This window comes from Aspergillus puulaauensis, chromosome 3 (assembly GCF_016861865.1).
Source record: "Aspergillus puulaauensis MK2 DNA, chromosome 3, nearly complete sequence".
In the NCBI taxonomy this organism is placed as follows: Eukaryota; Fungi; Ascomycota; class Eurotiomycetes; order Eurotiales; family Aspergillaceae; genus Aspergillus; species Aspergillus puulaauensis.
The window spans coordinates 4065091-4089526 of NC_054859.1; the positions used below are offsets into that span (position 1 = coordinate 4065091).

Below are 24436 nucleotides of genomic sequence, written 5' to 3' on the forward strand. Positions count from 1 at the left end.
TGGGTCCTTTTTCCGTCTCGCATCGACGATATCTGCGCGTTTTCCGTGTCTCTATGTCCACAATGCAATACATAATTTTATGGACGAGTGAAGACTCGAGGGAGTGAGTTTGTATTGACATACTTTAAGCTAATGGAGAGAACCTATTAATCCCAAATCCAATGAATGCATGATATTGTACCATATGCTCTATTCTATTGCCCCTCAATGCAGTCTCCTCTTCCTTCCCTTCGACTTCCCCTCGCACCAATTTGTCTCATTCATAACGCAGGTACTAGGTACTAAGACCACTCAAAAATAGTTGAATGCCCGGGTATCGGTATCGGCATCAGGTTCAAAAGACAGATAGACAGGTTGGTGAATCACTTCCCCGCCCACCGATTCTTCTCATCGCCCTCCTCCCACTCATGTTCGATATAGCCCAACCTATTCTTCACTGACTGCACTGTATCCTTGTCGCCTGTGTTTTTGCCCATGTTGTCGCTGAGTTTCACAGCCGCGCGGCCGTTCGCGGACGAGATCTTGATGACGATGTTGAGCGGCTTGGATTTCTCGCCTGTGGTTTTGTTGATGAAGTCGTCTGTGTTTATAGAGTTAGCTTAGTTCCTTTGTGAATTATCGTGGATAGAGACTGAAACGGATGGGAGAAACATACTGGTAAAGAAAGTCCCAACTCCAAAAACAGGCTTAAACCCGGTCTCCTCCGCAATGACCTTATACTCAAGACAGTGCTCGATATCTAGGGAGTCCGAGAACACAACCGTCTTGGTCCCCTTGATACCCTGGCGGTCGTAGAAGTCGCGCGCCATTTTCACAAAGTACGTTGGGTCTCCTGAATCCTGGCGAATGCCGGTGTAGACGTCTGCGTAGGACTTGGCAGTCGCGTTGGCGTGTTCGCTCTCTAGCGGTGCGGAAATCGGTGGCTTTGTTTCGGCTTCGCTTTGGATGTTTGATTCGGCTGTTGTGCTTGGTCCGGAGGGGGTAGTTGAGACGGCGCCAACGCCGGCGGAGGTGTATGCGGGGATGGGCTTGCGGAAAGCGTCGAGGAAGGCGGGGGTGCCGAAGGTGTCTGTTAGGGCAATGCCGAGGACCTAGTAATAGTTGTTAGTATCCGATTTATTACATAGGCTTTGTGTTGGGGATTGCGTACGCCTTCGCCGAAGCAGCCGAGCCAGTACTTCAAAGCCATCTCGTTTGCGTTCTCGTAGTCGTCTGTGATCGCGGCGATGGTCATGTACCATTCGTGCGCGACGGTACCGACAGGAGCAACATCATATTTCATTGCGAAGTGGACATTGCTGCTACCGGTAAAGACACCGGGGACACCCTTGGCCTGTCCTTCCCGCGAAGCCCGGCACAGCCCCTTCATGACTAGGTCCTGGGTATGGTAATCGCGGCGCCGCCGGGTTCCGAATTCTGAAAACGTGCAGCCGTTCTCTAAGAGGACGTAGCCCTTCCGGTATGCCTTCTCCTCCTGGTTTTCGTAGTCCCAGTCCCTGTCACTGAATATGAAGTATGCCTGGCTGGTCAACGCCAACAGGGGAATCTCGTATAGGATGGTCTCGACCCAAATACCCTTGACGACATATTCAATATCACCGAGGTCGCTGTCGCTGCCTGTATCTTTCGCAGGCGTGAACTTGATTTCGACCTGTTCTGAGGGTTTGAGGCGGAATGTCGTGAGGTAGTCCAGGTAGGCGTGGTTGAAGTAGGGACATCGCTTCTTCAAGAACTCGATCTCGTCGCTCGTAACGCGGATATTCGCGAGTTCTGTAGAGAAATAATATTTTTTAGCGGCGTGACGACTAATCGGGGTCTTTCTACATACTGTCCATCTGAGCCAGAATCCATTTGTATGCGCCCCGCGTCAATTTCATATCCGGCGTGCGGTTCGTGAAGCCATAGGTGACGTCTGCGCAATGCTGTTAGACTGGCCGATATACCCTAGAAGCAGAACAATTAAAACATACAGACGTCCGGGAAGTATTTGAGGATCGCGCATTGCATCGTCAGCTTGTACAGATCCGTATCAAGCAGAGAGGTGATCCCCTCCGGGAGCGGGGAGGATTCGCCCATGGTGGAGTTTCTGCGACAAGAAACAGACTACACCAATTGATCCGGTCCTAGAATGATGGAGTCGCAGATATAACTGAGATCATGCGCAAGGAATGTAGACAGACAGCAAGACACAAGAACTTGAGTCATGGAAGAAGTGAAGCGTCAGTGAAGTTATTTAAGCCGCGGGGAACACTGCCTAAATAGGAAGGTTTGCAGTGTTTGCATTGGAGTACGAGGGGCATTCACCGCGACGTCATTACCGGTGCTTATATTATGCCTGGTATAGTCTGGGTTATTGACAAATGGCGGCATGTTTTCTTCTCCCCGGCAATAGTTCGGCAGCTGCAATTTTCATACGTTCATAGTGCGCATACTCTTATAGCGGGGCTCGGAGGTCGTGCGATATCGGCGAGAGCACCGGCCAAAGGCCGAGAGCACAGCACTTCCGAAGGTGGGGGGTCGTCTATGATAGCTGTCGATGTTTTTATGATAGCTAGTGGTAGTTGGTATTGCCATAATCATGGAATCGCTATGTTGTATGGGGCAATATATATATTTCTAGCGTGTCTATCTAATCGGCAACCCTAATTCTACTGCCCAAGACTACTCTTGAAGAGCGCTTCCAATCGCTTCCCCTCGCTGTCAGCTAGATCTCCGTGGCTCCAGGCGGTACCTATGGGGTGGTATGGGAACGGTCTAAGCAATAGTTAGAGCTAGAACTTGCAAGATAATGACAGTCTGTACTCACCCATATTCCGGAACGAATGTTAGTCGGCCATTGGGGTCTGTCTGTTGCTTGTGCTTGACAACCCGAAGCCAGAAGTTATCGAAGAATTCCTTTTCGGCGGCAAAGGCTGGGTTTAGGGGTTCTGGGCACTGCGAGGACTGCGTTGTGCCCGTGCGCGTGTGGAGGTGGCCGACCTGTGCTCGTTAGATACTTGAACCATGACTCGGTGCTGTGCTGTACTAAGCCTCACATGTGGAATGATACGAGTAAGAATCTCCTGGTCTTCTTTATTGAGGTCAAGTAGTCGTTCGCATACAACGACCCAGTGAGAGACATCAGCGGTGATTGTTAATCTGTGCCTGTCAGCAGGTTACCCAGAGGCCACCTAGGAGAGCCACGTACTCGGGCACTTTTTGCAGGATATAGTCCGTAGCGTAGGGGGTGAAGAGAGATCTATTGCGGTGAGTCTCGTGGCAGACTCGTCCAGCAAAGCCTTCTTCTTTCTCGACCTGGAGAGCCTTTTTGTAGAAAGCGACGGACTCGTCCAAACTAAAGTGATCACTGCATAGAGAAACAGTTAGTTAAGAGATATACTTAGTCAAAAGAGGTTTTATTAAACGTACGCTCCCGACTGGGCATTGACAATGGTTGGCTTTAGGATTGAGGCGCGTCGAAGCTGTGACCGGAAGAACTCAGCATGGTCATCTGGTGTGAGGCCAGGAGGGCGGCGACCAGCATAGCTCGGCCAGGCTGAGAACAAGCTGCGTTATTATCAATGGATTGAAGTGCGATTTCATGATAGTGGGACACCGACATGACGTTTATTTCGAGGCCCGCCTCGTCGCAATTGCGGCGTAGAAGCTGGAGCTCCTCATCGCTCAGGCTGGCAATGTCTAGCTCAATTCCGTCTGAACGATAGTCAGCGCCACTCTCTGTAATCCGATGGCCATTGCATAGTTACCGTATCCATGTGCCTTCCACTCAGGGAGCTTCTTCTTCCACTCCGACAGCTGCGGGCCGGGCTCAATGCCCCAAGTAGCTCTAAAGCGCGAGACGACGACCATGATTGCAGAATTCCAAGAGAAATCGTGAAAACGCAGAACGAGCAAGTCGCTTTCTCCCTGCTCGATATAAATACAGCGCCCGCCGAGGGGAAACTTGCCCAGTTGGTCGGATTTGCGTTTCCGGCTTAACACTTAGGGCTCATCGCGGGCTACATTGACGCAACGGCCCCCAACACAGTAATTTCTCCCGCTTCCTCTGCACCCCCACCCCTCTGCCACCCTCTACCACTCCCCGCACTGCCTCTTCCATCCACGATTCATTCCCCGAGGTGCGTCTGGATTAGGAAGTCTCAAGTTCCGTTCCCCTGCGGAGCAGCCTGGGCGGTGTTTTATCCTGCGAGAAAAGGCATCAGACGACGCGATTGTCCCTGCTGGGAATGTTAATTTTCCCCGCGCGCGACTCCTCACCCCGCACACGGTTCAGATAAATATACAGCAGGACCATTCCGCAGGATGGGTGGGATACTTTTCGCTCTTCGAGTCCAGTGTACTCTGACAATTGCTCAATCACCATGACGTCGAGAACTATGAAAGCGCTGAACTACGTCGGGCCGTTCAATGTCAGGGTCCAGGAGGTGGATATGCCCCGGCTGGAGCATCCAGACGACATCATTGTCAAGGTTACCAGTGTATGTTTCGTCTCGAATACTTCGTCGCATCTATCTGACTGTATCCAGGCTGCTATTTGTGGCTCGGACTTGCAGTAAGTCGCATATCTAGGAAGCGCGATTTCATACTCACACTAGCAGCATGTACGAGGGGAGAACGGCAGCAGAGGCTGGAATCACATTTGGTAAGCCAGCTAGACATTGCAATCGCTCTTCAATTATTTCCTGACAAGCAAAGGCCATGAGAATCTAGGTATTGTCGAGGAGCTCGGAGACGGAGTCACACTGCTCAAGAAAGGAGACCGAGTGGTCATGCCATTCAACGTCGCGGACGGACGGTGCCGGAATTGCGAGGATGGAAAGACTGCATTCTGCACTGGAGTCAATCCTGGTTTTGCAGGCGGCGCTTATGGTTCGTCACTACATTAATGTCGATGAGTTTGTCGCTGACGTCTACAGGATACGTCGCCATGGGACCCTACCGTGGAGGTACGTACACATGCGATCCTAGACACCAAAACCCCCACTCTCTAACAACCACAATGCAGGCCAAGCACAATACCTCCGCGTCCCCTACGCAGACTTCAACGCCCTGAAACTCCCCGCAGGAACCGAAAACGAAGCCGACTTCATCTTGCTCGCAGGTAACCCAATCCAACCCAATCCAACCCCCCACTCCTGCCCCAAGACACCAAGGCAAAGCTAAGCAACACTATACAGACATCTTCCCCACAGGCTGGCACGGTATCGAAATCTCCGGCTTCCAACCTGGCGACAGCGTCGCTGTATTCGGCGCCGGCCCCGTCGGGCTGATGGCCGCCTACTCCGCACAGCTGCGCGGCGCATCGCGCGTTTTCGTTGTCGACCGTGTCCCAGAGCGTCTCCGCGCTGCTGAGCGTATCGGAGCTATCGCTATTAACTTCACGGCGGGCGATGCCGTCGACCAGATTATTGCCGGCAATGGGGGCGAAATGGTTGATCGCTCGGTGGATGCGGTGGGGTACCAGGCTGTTGGGAATGATAACTCGACTGAGGTGCCGAATATTGTCCTTGAGAATATGATTAGGGTGACGAGGGCTTGTGGTGGTCTTGGGATTCCGGGGCTTTATGTTCCTAGGTTTGTTTCTTCGGTTTACTTGATATATGGCAATTGGCTAACGTTCAGTAAAGCGACCCAGGTGCTGGTGACTCTGCTGCAGCAAACGGAATGATTAGTTTGAGCTTTGGAAAGCTATTCGAAAAGGTATGGAGCCCCTATACCACGAACACTAAAAGAAAAAAAAAAGATATCTAACCAGTGCTTTGTATACAGGGCCTCACCCTCGGCACAGGCCAATGCAACGTAAAAGCCTACAACCGCCAACTCCGTGACTTGATCGTAGCCGGTAAAGCAAAGCCGAGCTTTGTTGTCTCGCACGAAATCGGAATCGAAGACGCAGAGACGGCATACGAGAAGTTTGATAAGCGGATTGACGGATACACCAAGGTCATTATTCACCCGAATGGAGGGTTCCAGGATAAGAAGCCGCCGGTTGTGTCGTCGCCTTTGTAATGTGATGCGATACGATGAGATGTGGCATGATGATGGTGTAGTTTAGGGCAAAAGTTGGGGGGTGTGGTTGATGGATGGAGGCGTTTCTTGAGTTATACAAGTGAATATATGATATGTTGCCCATGGCCGTGATACAGTAAAGCCGAGCCTTTGAGTTGGTTGATCTCATCATCGAGGTATGTGGTTCTTTGGCACTATTGACCGAGACTTGTACTTGCTTTTTCGCAATCTGTGCTTTAGAAGTGTAGCATCGCCATCATGGGCGCCCAGAGCTCGACCATCGAGGACCATGTCACCGTCCTCACCTACAGGCGAAGTCCAGAAGTCAAATATGAGAGCCGATAGGAGGGAGACAGACGGCGGGAAGATCTAGTGGTAGGTCTGTGTGGCCTCAGTAGTTGCGTTGGTATTGTCCTAGTTAGATGGAAAAAAAAAGAAGAGAACCAAAGAAAGAAGATAGCGAAGGATGAGAAGTTAAACATCCCAACATGAACACTGAATCAACTTCCAATATAGTCTAGATGCCCATGTATACCTCATAGTGGTGTTAGTACGGTAAGTTACGGGCTGGCGTAAGAAAGTCAGATGACTAAGCCCGACATTCAAGGGCGCATTCCGAGAGCCAGATCAGCCTTACAATATTCAGCCATCACTCACGAACTTGCCGCCTGGTTTTCATCTCGCCTCGTCCGCTAATTACGTCGCTAATATCCAGGCAATAAATAAATTGTTTTTGACTTTGCCCAGGAAAAGCTACGAAAGATGGCCCACGGCCAGGAAGATTGCGCTTCGGTGCTAGAGCAGTTCGTGCACGATGTTGCGAACCTCCCAGCGGAGATCAACCATTTGATGGAAGAAATACAGGCCAAGGACAAGACTATCCAAGACTGTCGCTCAATCATCAATTCGCGAGACGCCAGTATACAGAAATTCATCAAACTCAACGGCAGCCTTACCCCGAACCCAAAGGAAGAGCAGTATTCGAAGGCCGTACTACAGAACCTCGACAGGTCACAGCAGCTACAAGACGAAAAGATCCACCTGAGTGAAAAGGCGTGTATCCTGCTGGACAGGCAGATAAAGAGGCTCGACGTGAAGATCCGCGACTTGCAGAACGATGGTGTACTCTCCAATGACCCTCCAATTCCCTCGCTCTTCAACAGCAAAGATTCATACCGCGACCCCCCGAAGATCTTCTTCCCCGACTCAACCAACGAGTCCGCGTCATACTCCTCCCCTCTTACTGCATCAACAGGCAACGCGAACCCGCTGGGAGCCACGCAAAGACTCAACCTCTCGTTGAACAGATCACATTCAACATCTGCAATGTCCTCACCAAATGCCGCTCGGAGTTCCGCGCCCGCAACCCCAGCCTCCGCCGCAGCCCAATTCCAACAACGCCAGCGCGAATCCTCAGCTGGTGCTGTCGAGAACAAGCGGCGACGTCTCAATGCCTCCCTCGGAACCCTCCCCGCCGCCTCCTCCAACCTCCGCCAATCCTCACTAGGACCCGGAACGCCCAAAGCCGGGACGCCGGCCTCCACCCGCGCCGGCAGCGCTGGCCCACGCTCAACAGGAATCACCAAGAAAGCCCTGACGAAGAAAGTCGCTCCGCACCAACAACTCAAGAAACTCAAATCCATCAACGGAAAACCAACTAAACGCTCGTCCAGTGCAAGCGGCCGTTTGAAGATCAGCTCACACAAGAAATCGCCTTCTGGTGGCGATGAGGACGAGGACGATTCCCTCCTCAGCAGCGCCGAGCTCTCCGACTCCGAGAACGGCGACGCTCGCCGCGGCGACGACGATATGGATGAAGATGACGAGGACGAGGGTAATGAAGACACTAAGGTTTACTGTACGTGTCGTACAGTCAGTCACGGAGACATGGTGGCGTGCGATAACGACGATTGCAAGTTCGAGTGGTTCCATTGGAAGTGCGTTGGGTTGACGAGGGAGCCCGTGGGGAAGTGGTACTGTCCTGATTGTTTGGCTGCGAAGGCATCTGAATAGTTTGGCCTGTCTATATATTCTTATGATTTAATGATATCCTACCACATACACGTGGATTCTATTTTCGATTCCATTCCTTAAAATTGTTTGAGCTACAGTGTTTACATACTTTGATACTCGGGAAAAGAATCAACTCACACCCTACCACATACGTAGGTATCTCAACTACCTATCTATATTCGACATAGAAAACAGACATATCCAATCCCCAAATCACAGACAATGCAACGCCATCGCTATGCAAATAAAACACCGTATTTTCCATCACCAAACAACCAGCCAGTCGTGCGGAAAGAGACTTTAAACCAGAACTAGAACGAGAGCGGGCTCTTCTCATGGATCCAAGTCTCAAAATACTCGCAGTTCTCAGGGCTCACCGCACCGCCAGGCACACAGAGATTGAAGACAGGACAATGGCCACAGGGAACCTCGGTCATGCCGTTTCGGACGAGCCGGTCGTCGGCCGCAGTAGGGTCCTCGTCTGGTTTACGCGCTTGACGCGCTTTGACCTGCTCTGGGTTCATTACGGATTTGTAGACTTCGCCGTTGTTCAGCGAGACGAGCTTATTGTCGTAGCACAGCATTTCGAGGAGCTGGGTGACGCTTTCTTCGCCGAGGCGGACGGGCGTGATTCCACTTTGGTTGACGGCGTTTGTTAACGTCGAGACTGTGGGGTATCCCTGGTAGCCGGCTGGGTAGGGGATATATCCCTTTGTGCCTCCTGACTCCTTCTTGACGGCCACGCTGCCGTCGGCGGTCTTTAGTCTCTTGTTGCGGGACTTGTCCGGTATCTCGTGCCAACTCTTCCGCGCAACGGAAAATTCGATGAATCCGGAGACGACGTTGATAAAGTTCTCGTCAAGCACGCCATCTGTAAACCATGCGCCGCCAGTAACATCCTCGCTAGGCGCTAAGCCGGCCAGCATGTACATCTTGCGGCTGGGGAACTTGACATTGTGGACGCTTTTGATATAGTTTTTGCCTTCAAGGGACTTGAGGCATCGGTCGAGGATGGATTTGTGCAAGTTTGTACGATTAACTATGGCCCGTACCCAGATGCCTGATCGGCCCATTGAATGAATCACATTATACACTAAAGACTCGTCGGGGTTGAGGTTCTGAAGCCTGGTGAAGGGGAAAAGAAAATTAGCATTCTTTGTCGCGAGAGACAGGTTTGAGAAATACGCCTACTTTTCAGCGTCCTCCCTAGGAATAATCTTCCATGCGAGTTTGTCATTTCGGGTTTGAAGCAGTCGGAGCAGATTCTGATTGACAAGCGACTGGGTGCATTGGAGCAGCAGTGTGAGGTCATTCTTCGGAATGATATCCAGGCCTAGCAGGTCTTGCTGAGAGAGGTTATGGTCGGCAGGGAACTTGCTGACGCATGCATCGTAAAGACTGGAGGCGAGCTCAGTCACAGAGCCGCCAGACGGCCCCGCGGAGGCCATGTTTCGAGGAACCGAGCGTCAGTCACCGCAGAGGCTGGCGGAATAGCATGTTCAGATATACATCCGAGGGTAAAAAGTTGGAGTCGATATCCAGGTATTGCGACAACTATTCCGCGTCCAAAGCCAGCGAGCGAGAGAGGTTTGAAATGCGGCAGCAGTGAAGGGCCGAAGATGTTTTTTGGCGGATGGAATTATTTCTGGACTAGCGCCAATCGTCGGAGCCACATCGGGTCTAGCGCGGCTTCAAGCTCCCCATTTCTTTTGTTGGCCTTGCAGCCTGAGCGCCTGAGGCGATGACGCCCGGGCTCGGAAATTTCCAGAAGCTCTGAGGTTCCTCAATATTAGCTGCGTCGGCGCCTCGACTCTGATCAATCTTCCTCTCCACACAGCTCACTTCAGCCATCTGTCCACCATTTGTTAGACATCTCACATCATGGCTGACGCTCTCAAAGCCGAGGGCAACAAGGCCTTCTCTGCTAAGGACTACGCAACCGCCGTGTATGTATACTCTACCCCGCTTTGCTAAAGAGCTTTGAGACCGACGACAACAGCTAATTCTGAGCAGTGAGAAGTTCACCCAGGCAATCGAACTCGATTCGAACAACCATGTCCTCTACTCCAACCGCTCCGCCGTCTATGCCGCCCAGGCCGACTACGAAAAAGCCTTGACCGATGCCGAGAAAGCCGTTGAAATCAAACCAGATTGGGCCAAGGGCTACCAGCGTAAGGGAGCAGCTTCCCGTGGTCTTGGAGATCTTTGTACGTCTTAGCTATCCCTGTGCTTCATACATGGAAGATTGCTGACATGGACCAGTGTCCGCCCACGATGCGTACGAAGAAGCCGTCAGACTCGAGCCTGGCAACGAACAAGCCAAGAACGGGTTCAACGCCGTGAAGAGGGCCATCAACGCCGAGGCCCAGGCTGATGGTGCTAGCGGAGACCCCATGGGAGGACTTGGAAACATCTTCGGCGACCCTCAGCTTTTCCAGAAGCTCGCCAGCAACCCCAAGACCTCCGCGCTGCTTGCCGACGGCGAGTTCATGGCAAAGCTCAAGAAACTCCAGCAGAACCCGAACAACATCGGAGAGGAGATGAGAGACCCCCGATTCTTACAGGTTATGAGCGTCTTATTGGGTATCGACATGAGTTTCGGCCAACCTCCTGAGGGTGCTGGTGCTGGCCCCTCCGGTGCTACAGAGGCCTCTGAAGATGTGCCAATGCCTGACGCCCGCCAGTCTGCCCCGAAGAAGGCGCCCGAGCCCGAACCCGAGCCTCAGGATGAGGAAGCGCTTGCAAAGAAGAAGGCACAAGAGGCTGGCGATGCCGAGAAGAAGATTGGCAACGATTTCTACAAGAAGAAACAGTTTGATGAAGCCATTGAGCACTACACCAAGGCGTGGGAATTGAACAAGGATGTGACATACCTTAACAACATCGGTGCAGCCAAGTTTGAGAAGGGTGATCTTCAGGGTGCCATTGACACGTGCCGAGATGCTATTGAAGAAGGCCGTGAGCACCGGGCGGACTTTAAGCTCATTGCCAAGTAAGATCCGTGACTATGTAGGAGGGTATCTGTTATATGCTAACGATCGACAGGGCTTTCACAAGAATCGGCACTGCTTACGAGAAGCAAGGAGACCTTGACAAGGCCATCGAGAACTACAACAAGTCACTCACCGAACACCGAACACCCGACGCACTTACCAAGCTGCGTAATGCCGAGAAGGCTAGAGACAAGGCTCAGAAGGAGGCATACATTGACCCTGAGGAGGCTGAGAAGTCCCGTGAGCTAGGTCAACAGAAGTTCCAGGAGGCTGACTGGCCCGGTGCCGTTGATGCCTTTACCGAAATGACAAAACGCGCACCCGATGACCCCCGTGGCTTCAGCAACCGTGCGGCCGCTCTTATCAAGCTCATGGCCTTCCCCGGAGCCGTCCAGGACTGCGACGAGGCCATCGCCCGAGACCCGAAGTTCTTCCGCGCATACATCCGCAAGTCACAAGCCCTTGTCGCCATGAAGGAGTACAGCCGGGCTATCGATGCATGCAGCGATGCATCGCAGCACGACGACGGAAGTCACGCTCGCGAACTCGAGCAACAACAGCAGAAGGTTCTTGATGCGCAATTTAGCGCTCGCTCTGGGGAATCCGAGCAAGAGACCATGGAGCGCATCCAGCGAGACCCAGAGGTATGACCCGTCCGCGATATCAAAAATTGCAATTTCTGAGACTAATTAATTTCCCAGATCATGTCTATCCTCCAAGACCCAGTCATGCAGAGCATCCTGCAGCAGGCCAAGGGCGACCCCGCTGCCCTGCAAGAGCACATGAAGAACTCACAGGTCCGGCTCCAAATCCAGAAGCTGATGGCTGCTGGTGTTATCCGTCTTGGACGGTAAATGCTATATTCCATTATCCGTACATTCGAAATGACAATGCATATGATGTTCTATACTTAACGAATGCCGCTTAATATGATGTTATTTTCATGAATATACCTCAAGCTAGCAAAAAATAAAAATTTCTGATGCTCAATGAACAATGGCTCCCACGTAATCTACCTTAGTCCCTTGCCTGGTCAGTGTAGGAAAGCCGCTCGGACAAACCATACCCAACAAAAGAAGAAAAGGCTTGACTGGCCTCGTCGCCCAGGTGTCGACTTGGTTTGCGAATACGCGACGACGGCGTAAGTAGGGCAAGTCAAGCAAGAGATCCTCGACATCTAAATCTGTCGAGCCGTGTCGTTTGCTCCAGCTGGAAACAGCTGGAAGGCCGGTCAGGATTCCACGCCATCACCTGCCCTGGCTCATCTCTTATAAGCACACTCTGAGTACAATAATGGGAGTACGGAAATGCACAAGCTAGGCTACGGGCTTAATCGTCAAACAAGGGTTGATGGCCCGTCGGGCTTCTGTATCATCCCGAGCTGGAAGACGCTCTTGGACAGAACCCCGAGCATGGTCAGAGCAGTATGCTGTGGAAAAATTTGGAAAAGACAACTCAAGATCAAGCTTCAAGTCCGTTGAATAATCCAGCTGGCTGAAAACCAAAGGACTGGATGCTTACCATAGCCCGGGGAGTTTCTGACACTGATCCCAGAGACAGGAGACCTACAACATTATGCACACTACAACGGAGGGGACACTCACAATGATAGGCGAGGCCAGCCGGGAATGTGTTCGCGCTGTTAAACTCGCCGCCACAGGCAGTGAGCCTTTTGGGACTCATGACGGCAAGGCAAATTGAGATCTTGAAGATTTCCGCCTACAGACTATCTTTGTTGCACTTCGATACGGGGTGGACCGAGCTACTCAGAACAGATGATATTGGAGAATTTGCGCATAGCATGATGGATATTCAACGCTGAAAAAGAAGAAAAATGTTGCATTTTGGAAGCAAATACGCTAACTGAATGACCTGAAAAGGAGTGTTCTTGCACATCTACAACGTGCTTGTTTGTGTACTTCTAACGCATAGATAGAGCAATATTAGCAAAGGTGCCCCCCACCCCCTCTCTAGATATACTCCAATGCCAAATCAGATTCGTCGTAGGGAATGTTACATTTCTTTAGCATCCTCTCGAGACTAAACATACCATTCTTCCTCTTCCATCTACTTCTTTCCGGGGGCGGGAGTATGCGGGCTCTGGTCATCTCCAGCCATTGCTCATATAGGCACGCTTCCCCACCGCCGAGGTCATCCTTCTGACTGGCATATCTGTGACTGGCTCTGCGTTTGACATACTCACGGTAGGGCTCCTTGATGTCGTCGAAGGTAAGGCATTCTCCGATAATTCCATTGCCATGCCGAAGCATAAAGCTCAAGTGGTCATTCCAATGGTCACTTGTCTCAACTCCTCAGCGAAGGTCGCGGAGGCTGAGGAGGACTATGGCCTCAACATATCGCGCAGCGATGACTTTTTTAACCGGGTAACTGGATTCCCCGGCCCTATTGGCGAGGGTATAGTAACTGTCGTTTCGAGGCGGTGCTCCAATTGGCGGATCTGGGAAGAACCTGGGAAGAAAGATGCGAGACATCTTGTAGAGATAAATGCCGCCTGGTTCACGGCCCAATGAGCCCCCTTGGAGTGAGAGTGTACCTTCTGGGGGGATTTTGTCGTATCTGAGTTCCGTGTGGTAGTGGACATCGGGGATTGGAAATTTCAGCTGCTCCCAGTATAGAAAACACTTGGGGCCCTTGCGGGGGGGGGAATCCGGCCTTGTCGAGTACTTCTTTGGCTTTGGGCAAGGAATCGTTGGGGATTGCCCAGCCAGAGGTCTGTTCGTGGATCACAGGTTAGCTTACTGGATCTATTCAATATTCTGCTTGTATTCATGCAATCAAGCCGGATCAGATTTGGTAGGATGGGTAGAGAGAGAGAGAGGGGTTAGAGAGGTACATACATCGTAATAGCGGGCATCCATCGACCCACTGTCGAAGAGGTGTTTATATCCCCAGGTAAGATTGGGGACTCCGGCCTTGTCCAGAAGACGTGCAAGACGAGAGTCGAAATTGTCATCCAGTATAGCGGGGAATTCAAATGTCTCGGAACCAAATCCGAATGAGAGCAGGGAGGGCAGCACTGTCGAGCTCGGTATAAATCCAGCAAGCAGTATCAGCAAAAGATGGCCGGTTTGTACTTTATGGAGTGGAGAATAGGGCAATGCAATGCTGTATTTATGTCTCGCCTTGGTTGCTTTTGCACTTCCCTCAGCTAAGACAAAGCGTCTATGTCTTTCTTTGTGACTCTATTCATTGGTTCTTTACAGATGGAGAGTACTGTGAAGTGCGAGAATTACTTACTGTGAGCTCGCCATGCTATCTGCAAATCTACATAGAATAGGAGTGGGCTTTGTCCACTCTGATGACTGCTCTGAAAATGGACAACAGACTATCTCAAAGATCAGCCGATAGTAATTAGCGCTATCTTTGGATTCACTGTAGTCTGTAAGTAAATATAAAGGCATTATTAATCTAATATCTTTATCCAGATATAAGGAATAAACACCAGTAATATTAACATAATATTCTACTCCCATCCAAAGCCGGGCCTTTTACACAAAACAAAGGTCAATGTTTCCGAACTTATTATAGCAATATAATCTTATCAGCTAGTCAAAACATCATGTCTTGTCTTGAATGGTTTTTAAAGTTGGAACGTGGATATCTCAGCCCTACACTAGTGCCATATCTCAAGGTTATCGGCCAGGGTGCTATTGGCATAGATTCAATGGATCTCCTAGGCTCTCTTTATTGATTAGGGCTTGTCTTTGTGATTTATCTTACTACTCTGCCAGTACAAAAGGGAAGTATGTTATCATTAGAAAGCCTAAATGTCTGGTCGTTGACCTTTCCATGAATAAACTACTATGTCAATTTACTACATTCTGTAAGAGTATAATGAACATTCAATTACTACTATCTAGCAACCACATTCCTGACATCCTTCAGATCAATCTTTCGGCTTATGCGCCGTCATATTTTCAATCCCAGTCTTAGTCTCCTGATGCTCCTCACTCATGCGGCGCTGCTTAATGAACGGGCTGGCTAACAACCCCACGGCCGCAACAGCCGTGTACAGTATAAACATATTGCGGATACTCACTGAGTACGCATTCAGAACAGCGTGATTCTGAGCTGGGTCCTGGACTGACGCGACCAACTCCACGCTTGCTGCAGCATCGTGTCCTGAAAATGACGTGAGATGGGCGTCGTCAAGACCAGCCGAGACAAGAGATGGTTGCTGGCCAGACATGCTATTCTGGAAGACTACACCACCAAGCACTATCGAAAGAGAAGTAGCAATGCTGCGCATGAAGCCTAATGTGCCTGTCGCGACTGCCACGTCTGGTTGCGCAACGTTGTTCTGGAGCGCGAGCATGGGCGTAATGAGGAGCATGGAGAAACCGATACCACCTATGACCTGAAAGCCGATAATATGCGCCAGGGACGTATCAATTCCAAATGTGATATATAGCCCCGTTCCCAGAGTCAGGAGCATCGTTCCAGCCCAGACGACTTCCCGGTAACGGCCGGTCTTGTGGACAAGAACGCCTATCGCGACGTCGCAGAGCGATGCAGTGATCATCATGGGCAAGATTAGAACACCACTTTTGCTAGGCGACGCTTGCTTGACGCTTTGGAAGTATAAGGGAAGGTAGTACTCCGTGCCTGTTGTAGCCATGCTATGTGAAACAGCGACTAGAACAGCGGCGTTGTTAGACCAGTCCTGGAAAACCCTCAAATCCAACAGGGGGTACCTCGCAAGGCGTCTCTCGGCGAAGATAAAGAACCCAACCAGTAGGATTCCGAACACGACCATGCAAATGACGGTTGGGCTATCCCAGGCAAACGTCACGCCGCCAAAGTCGAGGCCGAGGAGAAGTAAAAGAATGATTGTCACAGTCGAAGCGGTTCCAAGCCAGTCAATGGCCTTCAAGCCGTCGCGCAGCTTCGTATGCGGGTTATGCAGGTCAAGAAAAAAGAATATGACGACTAGAGCAACGCCACAGACAGGAAGGTTAATCCAGAAGCACCAGCGCCAGGTTGCATACTGCGACAAAGCGCCTCCGATAACAGGGCCCGTGGTTCCAGCAAGGACCCAGACAAGCGCAGTCGCACTGACATACAGCGATCGATGCCGCATACTGAAGAGATCCGCGATAATAATACTGACCAGCGACATGATCCCTCCGCCGGCAAGACCTTGCACCCCTCGTCCGGCAATCAGCATGGGCATAGTAGTGCTTGCACCTGCAATGACACTGCCGATGGTGAAGACAATGTTTGCACCGAGGGCGGCAGGCTTGCGACCCCAGATGTCGCTGATGCGCACCCACGTTGGATTCGCGGCGCACATTGCGAGTAGATAGGAGGCACCGATCCATGTATAGCCTGCAGCGGAGTTCAGGTCTTTGGTCATTGAAGGAATGGCAGTTGCGACAATGGTCTGGTCGAGCGCCGCGATGAAGAGGACGAGCTATCACGGCTGTTAGTTCCAGCCGGGCTCCACGGAATACATGAGAGCAGCTTACACAAAGCATCAATATAATACTATAGATGCGCAATTTGGACCTAGCTGGGGGAGAACTGGCCGGGTCTTCAGACACCTGGAGAGGCTCCATGGCGGGGATAGTAGCTGGTCCTTGCTGCACGGGTGTTTCTAAACCAAGGGAGGGGTTTTGAGGTTGGGCAACTGAGATTTCGTCCATCTTGCAATTCTGCTTGAGACTGCAGACTGCGGGGCGAAGGCGAAGGAGGAGTTGGTTCTCCTTTTCCTTTTCCTGCAGCGGATCATCCGAAGGGCGTGGAAGGCGCGGCTGAGCCCTAACTCGGCCCGGATTGGGATACAACAATTCTACGGTGCATCACGGTGATAAAGTACGTGCTCGGCTTGATTTAACTCCAGTAACAAATATCTAGTGCAGCTAAAAAATGGCCAGGGCGTTTGGCGGGCTGCCCACACTGCCAGGAACATTCAAGGGACAGCTGGTAAGCAGGAAAGAGTACTTCTTCTTCCCAGCACAGGTCCTGGACAGGCCCTCGAGATCCCACAGCTCTCCGATGTTGAGCCCGAACATGCCCAGGAAGTACTGGTGCAATACTGTGCGTTGTTAGCATTGGTCAAAGGCAGTGAAGCTGTAGAACTCACCCAGGTCACCCACACCACCCTCGGTCCCATCCGCCTTGACAGGAGGCAGCTGCTCAAACGCAATTGCATCACCAGCAACAGCTGCGAAATGATGGTTCCAGAACCACTTCGCACTATCGACGCTTCCCTCCACCCCAACGGTGCGGTGGCTAGCCATCAACTCGCGCTGCTTCTCTGCCGTCGCAGCCTCCGTCAGCCCCTTCGTAAACCCACTGCGAATGATCAAGATATCCCCCTGCCGCAGCTCAACCCCTTCCCACCTTGCAATCTCCTCCAGCTCCTTCACCGTGATCTTGTGGGCATCAAACGGCGAATACACTCGGCCCTGCGCATCCGCCCAAGCCTTATAATCCAGCAAAACGCCACGCCCAACCAGACCCCCACGCGAATGCCAATGGTCCAGCGTCGGCAGCTCGCGGTTCTTCTCAAACGGCGTATTCGCCTGGATCAGCGCCTCCTTGGTTGGCTTCACCCCGTTGTAACTAAACCCAGTCGGTTGGTGTCCAAAATGCACCAGACTGTCCCACTGACTCGAGCACTGCGTGTTAAACGACACCTCATCGTCAAACCCATGCAATTTAAACGGTGTATCCTGGAACGAAGAAACCGTGTGCTGCAGGCCTGCGCGCTGGAACCCGGGCGTGTGGATCGCGTTGATCGGCCAGTTCAGCGAGACCGAGTAGCCCTCTTGCGCTTCTTTCAAAGCCGCCTGGACGACAGACGGTGTGAGGAGGTTCAGACACCCGATGTGGTCTTTCTGTCCGTCTTTGTCGAAGACCCCCCATGCGCAGCCTTGGGGCATGCCCTTTACTGCTGGGAGTTCGTCGAAGCTGGGGAGAGAGGTGTACTCGGATGGTGCCATAGTGTCTGTTGGGTGTATAGGTGAGGAACCAGGTTGATTGAAGAGATGGGAGATCTGGGGACAAAACTACCTTCCCCTCCTCATTCCCCAACCCCGCGAAGCTGCAGTCAATGACCCAGAGAATACCCCATAGTGTCCATCGGCCGGACGGCGAGGGGGGCGGAATGCGCGGAACCGCAGCAGTAGATTGGTATAGATTGACATGCTGGGCCCACGTGTGGATATACTTGTCTTCCCCGCACGCAATGAGTGGAACTTACTCGCGATAATGGGCTTTTCTTCATTCTTGCCATTCTCTTCAAAGTTCACGCCGAGGGCCAGGGAAGTGGCATTGCCGAGCAGTGTGGTTACAGTCCCCGCATCAACCAATTTTTGGTCCTGGTCCTGCCTGGTACGTACCCTAATACCCTTCATTCCATCCGCGCGCAGAAACAAGACAGGGTTGTCGACAAGCTGTATCAATAGCATGGTACTCAAGATAAAGCCTGCTGTTCTTTCCTCTCCTTCCCAGGCTCGGTATAACATATCAACTAACCACAATAGCCTCAATCCCCGGATATTCTATTTTAGGAATATCTCAGATCTGTCTGCCGTCTCCAGATACAGATGTTAAGACACATACTATCCCTATTCCGAAACTATGAATTCCCTTGCCCCTGTTCAGTGAACACAGGTACTTCTCAATCCATTTCAGCTCGACCTGGCATAGGGCTTAGAATAAATTCCGCCAACGGTACTTCTATCATCAGTCGTGGAATGCCCTATGAAGAACTACGCATATCCAGGGCACACGGAGTCTGACTTTAGCTTAGTTCACGTCCCTGCCAGATAAAACAACCAGACACAGAAAACAGCAGCCACGGACTCTTTATGCTATGCTATGCCATTATTATGCATCGCCCACCGCCTTCACCATTCGGAGTCCACTGCCGATTCTGCAATATTCTGCGGGCAATAAATCTCAGAACAGCCTTTCACCTGCCTGGTCATGGCACACTCCAGCGGAAAATCCGCTGCCAAATAGGCAGTATGGCCGAGTGGTTAAGGCGGTAGACTGTGCGTTACCCAATCAGAATCTGCGAGTCGTCAACCTCTTAGCTAATTGTCTTCACTAGTGAATCCTAAATCAGGAAGTTATCTACTCCCCTAGGGGACCTGCGTTCGAACCGCAGTGCTGTCGTTTTTTTTTTTTTTAATTTTGAAAATATCAGAATCTAGGTAATGCATTAGGCGGCATTACTGAGGATACAGAAAAAGTAATAAGAGTACATGTGCGTAGCCAAGTCTTGCCCTCTGGTAAACAAACCACCGCGAAACAACACAATCCACATAAATGAATCACCCAAAATCGACACAAAATCAGAATACAGCTCTACCTCCTCGCACACCGCATAGGATTCGCACTCATAACCACAATTGGTTCATCCGGCTTCCTCTTCGCATACATAGTCCCAAGCAAGACGTAGAACAGCATCGTAAACGCCGCCAGCGCATATTGCACGTGCGCCAACCTATGCGCGCCATGTAGCCTTATCCCGTTGCCAATGTCGATTCTCACAGGGTCGGCTATTATATTTGCATCGGTGCTGGCATCGGTATTGTCGCCGCCAATGAGCAGCTCTAGCGCGTTCATGGCTTGCAGCGACCCAATGCACATGATGAATGCTGTGGTCATGGCCAGTGCCCCCAATACAGCGGCGACAACGACGCCGAATTTGTATGCGCGGCTGCGCGCTTTGCCGCCTAGTCCGAATAAGAGGATGATGCCGCTGAGGCCGAAGAAGAAGAGGTGGATTGGGGGAAGGGGGAAGAAGAAGACGTTTGTTTGGAGGTCTCGGGCTAGAGGAAGCGCGGTGTTTAGGACTGGTGCGAGATCACCTGCACTTGGGAGCTTCTCGATAAAGGTTTCGGTGAGGTCGTCGAGGTCAGGGGCGCGGAGGTTGCCAACGCAGTGAGTGGAGGAGCTGCTCGCGCTTTCGTCTAAGGGTGATGTGGATATACATCCGCCTAGATTTAGGGATGTAAAGTTAGTCGGCTCCTCTGGGGTAGGTAAGGACCGAGGAAGGCTAACCGAAATACCCAATGTCAAATCGGAATTCATAAGATGTATTTTGACGCAGTTCAACAAGGTAGAGCTGGTCAATTCCCGGGGCTTTGCTCATGCATCCGACGAGTGTGATCACTGGCGTCAAATTAGTGGCCATCCACTAAAGATTCTCTTGGATAGTTGTGAAATAACAAACCACTCATGACCACTACGGCCATCCATACCAATACCGCGAAGCATGCTACCTTCGGGTTGCAAGACCGGCTTTTCTTGCCACCACCAGACTTATGGTACCCATGAGACACGCCTTGCGGTACAGCATTGTATGGTTGTGTGCCTCGGTTCTGGCGGCCATTGCGGCCCTTGCCACGGCCCCTACCTCCGAAGAAACCCATGACCGAACGTGTGGAGCAAGTAGTTGAATAATGGTTGAAAGAAACTGTAGGCAATTCTGGAAGAATGGAGCTCTGGGCTTTGGAAACGGCATTTATATAAGTTGAGCAGCATGAACCCTAACACACATTTGGGAAAAACTCCAGCCGGGCCCGGGCCCATCGTCAGCTCAAACACCAAACTTTCGGGCTTGCAGCCTTTCTCCGACCTTGCATAGGTATGGCCCCAATGTGGCTGGTAAGAACACGAAGAGGGTCTCCAACAGGCACAGCCTTCTCACGATTCGCAAGGGTCACGGCAGCCGATTCGATCATACGGAAGCCTAAAACGCACGATTTGGACCGTTAGACCATGGCCTCCAATCATACCCCAATCCTAAAGGTTAAAAAAAAGACCCAAGACTTGGGCCAAAGAAGGCCAAGTAGACCAAGCACAAGGCTGTAAAAGCCAAGCCAAGCCAAAGGCTGCTGGCCCCTTCGTTAAGCACGTCTTGGGAAAGGCTCGGAAACACTTCAGGCCAAAATGGCGAAGACAACACTGAACTGGGCCCTCGGCCGTAGCCAATTTACCTGTAGTTATCAGTCTTGCCTTTGGCGCGGTCTTCGAGGCGGAGCAGGACTAGACCTGGTTAGGAGATGAAGCCATCCTTCGCAAGGCTGCGTACTGTTAGCGCACGGAAACTTTCTCGACGCTTTGTAAAGAAGAAAAATCGAAATGGTCGTAAAGCATATATTTATATTATTTCCGTAATATACAAATGAAATAGGCCATTCGTTCTCTCGCGGGCGTTTTGAAGACAGTCCACGAGGACGCGCGGGGTATATGGCAAACAATATTCAACTGGCATGAAACCTGCAGAGCATAGCATAACCAAACAGGCTTGCCCTTAAAAGGTTTCTATTTCCGCCAAATTAATTGGGCAGGTAATATTTAAGAGGGGCACAAGCCTTCTCTCTTTCTAAAAATGCTTTGCTGCATCCAGCTTTTGGGGCCGATAACGGCAACGCTGCCGAACGTACCCCTAGGGTGGTAGTTCCGGATTTCGATTTCTCAACGTAATCACCTGTGAGTCCGCTCTCATACAGAGTGACATGTTGATACGCTGATGCAAATGTTCAAAGTTCAGGCTCTACGGAACCAATATGAGTGCAATGAGCCTACATGCAATGTCAGCTTGCAGTGAGGCGCCACTCTTGGCCTAGATTTTGCGATACAAAAGCCCATGGCCATCCGTTTTCTGCTTCTGTTTTTTGAAGCAAATCAAGGAGACATCTCCGCGAAAGTGGATCACGAACCCAGGAACCACCTGCCACCGTTGATTAGTAAAATAAGTAGACAGAAAAATGAACCAAGACCCTTACAGGCGCATAGTGCATGGCATGCCATGACGCGGGTAGATGGGTCGCCATCACTTGAAAGAGCGATACCAAAAATAATACCCAAATTCTTGGTCACGTCATCCTAGTGCTCGATTAACGGGACTGCTCTTTTGTTTTATTGGTTGTATCAAGGCTGCTCTCCTGAGCTTTGAATTAGGGCAAACAAACCTCTATTGTGCTAATATCCTGCCCTGGATTGTGGTTTGCGTACAAATTCCGGAGCTCGTACTCCTGAATTAAAGCTTTAGCTAGGCATATGTGCTGCGCGGCAGTTGCTAATTTGAGTCAATAAATGGCCTACTCAGGTATATGCATCAACCAGGCACTCGATGGCTTACCGTAAAGTGGTTTTGTGTACCAGACAACAGGATAGGGTCTGCCAATCCTTGAGTCCGCAAGTGAAAAGTGCAATGGACGGAACCCATCCGGCTTTCGTGCTTCCCAGGCATTGATCTTTTGCTTCAATATGTTTCTTTCCGTCACACTTGCATGGGGGTCGCGTCCACCATAACAGTAGTTGATACATCCGGCTAAGAGCCACACTGCGCGATGCGCCCAGTCGCGGTCAGTTTGCGACACTCGATGTGTCCACATGAGCTGTAGTCTCTCGTCGAACGGGCTCAGCGTAAGGCGCAGGGGGTTCTGGGAAGCTAGCGCAAATTGGATGTCCTGCATTACAAACACCCAAAAGGATGCCTCTGCAAGGCCACCAGATACAGCGCAATCAACCTGAGAGCTTATATATACAGAGCCAGCTAGGAGGTGTCGCTGTGAATCGTTTGAGGGGGCATGTGCTACTCCATTGTCAGAGCTTTTTCACTCATGAGTAAACTATGACGGTTCGACATACATGAAATCTGCTCAAAAAAGCGCAGAATAACTGTGGACGCCAGCAGAATATCTAGGCCTATTCTCGACTCCCAATTCCCAAGACCGGGAAGGAGGATAGCAATGCATTTCTCGTGGTATTCGTCTGCAGTATTCGGGGGAATGAGGTTCGTCGTTTGAGAAAGGTGGCGGGCGGCGGTGGCCAAGCATGCGTAGAGTAATAGAGGGTAGGAGGGTGCTCGTTCCACAACATCCATTGAGAATTGTCTTTCGTGGTCACATGAGTCAAGCTAAAGCGGCCAAGTTAGTGATTCTGCTGTGGACAAAAGGAGGAAGGGGTGGAGAACCCATGGGCCGAGAGTTCGTTGAAAGTGTCGTAAAAGGAAAGCTTCGTTAAAATCTGCCAGCTTCGGATGGTCGCGCGGAGTGTCCGGTGGCAGGAGCGAATCCATTGAATGGGTTCGTGAATGGGGAATCTTGCGCGACGGTCCAGCGCTTGAAGTAAATGCTTGAGTAGGAGATGCTATCGAAGGTAGGGTCGAAGTCGAAGTGCTGAATCGAGCTTTGCGCGTCGTCTTCGGGACTACTGGCGACTCTCCCGCCGAGACGACGTGATAATCGGCGGCTGTCTGTTCTGTCTCATCTTCGAAAGTTACTAGATAAATTAGCCATTGATCCCAGCAGCTACTTACGTACACCGCGACAGCCAAGTGCGATGCGATACTCACATTCAAGTGGCACTTCCATCCAAACTTGATTACCCGGGAATGACAAGTCACTCTCTCCATATCGAGGAGGGTCTTTCGATCGCATAGACGGGTTTTGACCATGTCGGAAGGTGACCTCCTCTGGCTTCGCTGGTGCGGGAATACACTGTCGCCCAGAACGTTGGCAGCGAAGACATTCGGTTCCGGTTTTATCACCTGCATATTAAGCATTAGATACCGTAGTCGAGGGCCATCAAGAGGGAGGGCTAACATTTCAGATGGCGTTTGCGGCAAGTGAGACTGTAGGACAAAGAATGGCGTTAGAATAGACGCGATGTCAAAGGTATGCCGAGGCGAGCGCATCCCACTCACCAACCCCTCATAACGCTATCGGCAGAGCTGTCTTCGGCAGACGCTGGTAAAAGCCATAGATGAGAAACATCAATGCTGGGCGAAGCAACCATGGGCAGTAAATACGAAATTCGGAAGAAGCAAGCCCATGTCTGAAACACGACAGAAGAACTCAAGAAGCTAATAATGAAGAGGAGGCTGTCGAAAGAATAAGGAGCACTAAATGTGTAGATGCAGCTTAACGCAATGTGACAGTGATTGCGATGGGCAAAATAATGTACAACGGCTCAAGTGTGGATGAACCGTTCATGCAAAGTGGAGCCGTCAAATTAGCATTGATAACTAAAATACCAAGAGAATAACGGCACCAAGCCTGGGTGAGTAGGAGAACAAGGAAGGGCAGGCAGATCTTTCCCTCCAGGAGAACTCCGGTATTGACGGCATACTCACAGCTTCAGGGGCGATAGTTGTTAATTTGGTTTGGTGTCGGGCCCGTCCACATGGCAGGTTCTCAGGAATGACGATGTTCGCCCTGGAAATGAAACCGAGTCCATCCGCAATTCCCAAGTGGCTCGAGCTTGAGGTTTTTCGATCGCCGCTCGCATTGTCCCCGAGAACCGCATGGCGATTGGCACGCCAACAACCGATCACTGCCCAAACAAGGAAATACTCACAGCTAAAGAGGGAAAGCCCACGCTCGCCGGGGCATTTCCTCGGTCTGTCACTGGGGTTCTCAGGAGCATTTGCG

At 51.2% G+C, this 24436-nt stretch overlaps 12 protein-coding genes across 12 annotated transcripts; 3 read left to right on the forward strand and 9 right to left on the reverse strand.

The window, feature by feature from the left end:
• Positions 1 to 362: 362 nt before the first annotated feature.
• Positions 363 to 2076, reverse strand: NPT1 (nicotinate phosphoribosyltransferase; the record flags this gene model as incomplete). The annotated part of the gene is made up of 5 exons (XM_041702811.1): positions 363 to 580; positions 656 to 1091; positions 1151 to 1770; positions 1829 to 1912; positions 1971 to 2076. 5 exons carry the CDS (start codon positions 2074 to 2076, stop codon positions 363 to 365), a joined length of 1464 nt encoding a protein of 487 aa, XP_041555559.1.
• Positions 2077 to 2648: 572 nt separating this feature from the next.
• APUU_31591A (sugar phosphate isomerase/epimerase family protein) lies at positions 2649 to 3849 on the reverse strand (the record flags this gene model as incomplete). The annotated part of the gene is made up of 7 exons (XM_041702812.1): positions 2649 to 2754; positions 2807 to 2979; positions 3036 to 3138; positions 3188 to 3346; positions 3409 to 3546; positions 3600 to 3693; positions 3747 to 3849. 7 exons carry the CDS (start codon positions 3847 to 3849, stop codon positions 2649 to 2651), a joined length of 876 nt encoding a protein of 291 aa, XP_041555560.1.
• A 512-nt stretch (positions 3850 to 4361) lies between these two features.
• On the forward strand, positions 4362 to 6009 carry APUU_31592S (glutathione-independent formaldehyde dehydrogenase; the record flags this gene model as incomplete). Its single annotated transcript, XM_041702813.1, has 9 exons — positions 4362 to 4478; positions 4527 to 4552; positions 4599 to 4642; positions 4696 to 4869; positions 4917 to 4946; positions 5006 to 5101; positions 5178 to 5574; positions 5628 to 5700; positions 5770 to 6009. 9 exons carry the CDS (start codon positions 4362 to 4364, stop codon positions 6007 to 6009), a joined length of 1197 nt encoding a protein of 398 aa, XP_041555561.1.
• A 704-nt stretch (positions 6010 to 6713) lies between these two features.
• On the reverse strand, positions 6714 to 7652 carry APUU_31594A (uncharacterized protein; the record flags this gene model as incomplete). The annotated part of the gene is made up of 1 exon (XM_041702814.1): positions 6714 to 7652. One exon carries the CDS (start codon positions 7650 to 7652, stop codon positions 6714 to 6716), a length of 939 nt encoding a protein of 312 aa, XP_041555562.1.
• YNG2 (putative PHD finger domain protein) lies at positions 6772 to 8022 on the forward strand (the record flags this gene model as incomplete). The annotated part of the gene is made up of 1 exon (XM_041702815.1): positions 6772 to 8022. One exon carries the CDS (start codon positions 6772 to 6774, stop codon positions 8020 to 8022), a length of 1251 nt encoding a protein of 416 aa, XP_041555563.1.
• Positions 8023 to 8333: 311 nt separating this feature from the next.
• On the reverse strand, positions 8334 to 9470 carry RPC34 (RPC34 RNA polymerase subunit family protein; the record flags this gene model as incomplete). The annotated part of the gene is made up of 2 exons (XM_041702816.1): positions 8334 to 9147; positions 9214 to 9470. The coding sequence occupies 2 exons, from the start codon at positions 9468 to 9470 to the stop codon at positions 8334 to 8336; spliced, it is 1071 nt and encodes a 356-aa protein (XP_041555564.1).
• A 433-nt stretch (positions 9471 to 9903) lies between these two features.
• sti1 (Hsp90 cochaperone STI1) lies at positions 9904 to 11869 on the forward strand (the record flags this gene model as incomplete). Its single annotated transcript, XM_041702817.1, has 5 exons — positions 9904 to 9968; positions 10036 to 10229; positions 10285 to 11014; positions 11068 to 11659; positions 11717 to 11869. 5 exons carry the CDS (start codon positions 9904 to 9906, stop codon positions 11867 to 11869), a joined length of 1734 nt encoding a protein of 577 aa, XP_041555565.1.
• Positions 11870 to 13327: 1458 nt separating this feature from the next.
• Positions 13328 to 13890, reverse strand: APUU_31597A (uncharacterized protein; the record flags this gene model as incomplete). Its single annotated transcript, XM_041702820.1, has 2 exons — positions 13328 to 13748; positions 13874 to 13890. The coding sequence occupies 2 exons, from the start codon at positions 13888 to 13890 to the stop codon at positions 13328 to 13330; spliced, it is 438 nt and encodes a 145-aa protein (XP_041555566.1).
• A 1032-nt stretch (positions 13891 to 14922) lies between these two features.
• APUU_31598A (MDR family MFS transporter) lies at positions 14923 to 16681 on the reverse strand (the record flags this gene model as incomplete). Its single annotated transcript, XM_041702821.1, has 2 exons — positions 14923 to 16449; positions 16505 to 16681. 2 exons carry the CDS (start codon positions 16679 to 16681, stop codon positions 14923 to 14925), a joined length of 1704 nt encoding a protein of 567 aa, XP_041555567.1.
• A 216-nt stretch (positions 16682 to 16897) lies between these two features.
• APUU_31599A (uncharacterized protein) lies at positions 16898 to 17983 on the reverse strand (the record flags this gene model as incomplete). The annotated part of the gene is made up of 2 exons (XM_041702822.1): positions 16898 to 17073; positions 17122 to 17983. 2 exons carry the CDS (start codon positions 17981 to 17983, stop codon positions 16898 to 16900), a joined length of 1038 nt encoding a protein of 345 aa, XP_041555568.1.
• Positions 17984 to 19355: 1372 nt separating this feature from the next.
• APUU_31600A (uncharacterized protein) lies at positions 19356 to 20425 on the reverse strand (the record flags this gene model as incomplete). The annotated part of the gene is made up of 3 exons (XM_041702823.1): positions 19356 to 19990; positions 20055 to 20165; positions 20227 to 20425. 3 exons carry the CDS (start codon positions 20423 to 20425, stop codon positions 19356 to 19358), a joined length of 945 nt encoding a protein of 314 aa, XP_041555569.1.
• A 1167-nt stretch (positions 20426 to 21592) lies between these two features.
• APUU_31601A (Zn(II)2Cys6 transcription factor) lies at positions 21593 to 23801 on the reverse strand (the record flags this gene model as incomplete). The annotated part of the gene is made up of 9 exons (XM_041702824.1): positions 21593 to 21729; positions 21785 to 21884; positions 21971 to 22077; positions 22141 to 22596; positions 22653 to 22920; positions 22978 to 23285; positions 23359 to 23553; positions 23609 to 23637; positions 23710 to 23801. 9 exons carry the CDS (start codon positions 23799 to 23801, stop codon positions 21593 to 21595), a joined length of 1692 nt encoding a protein of 563 aa, XP_041555570.1.
• Between the last annotated feature and the right edge of the window lie 635 nt (positions 23802 to 24436).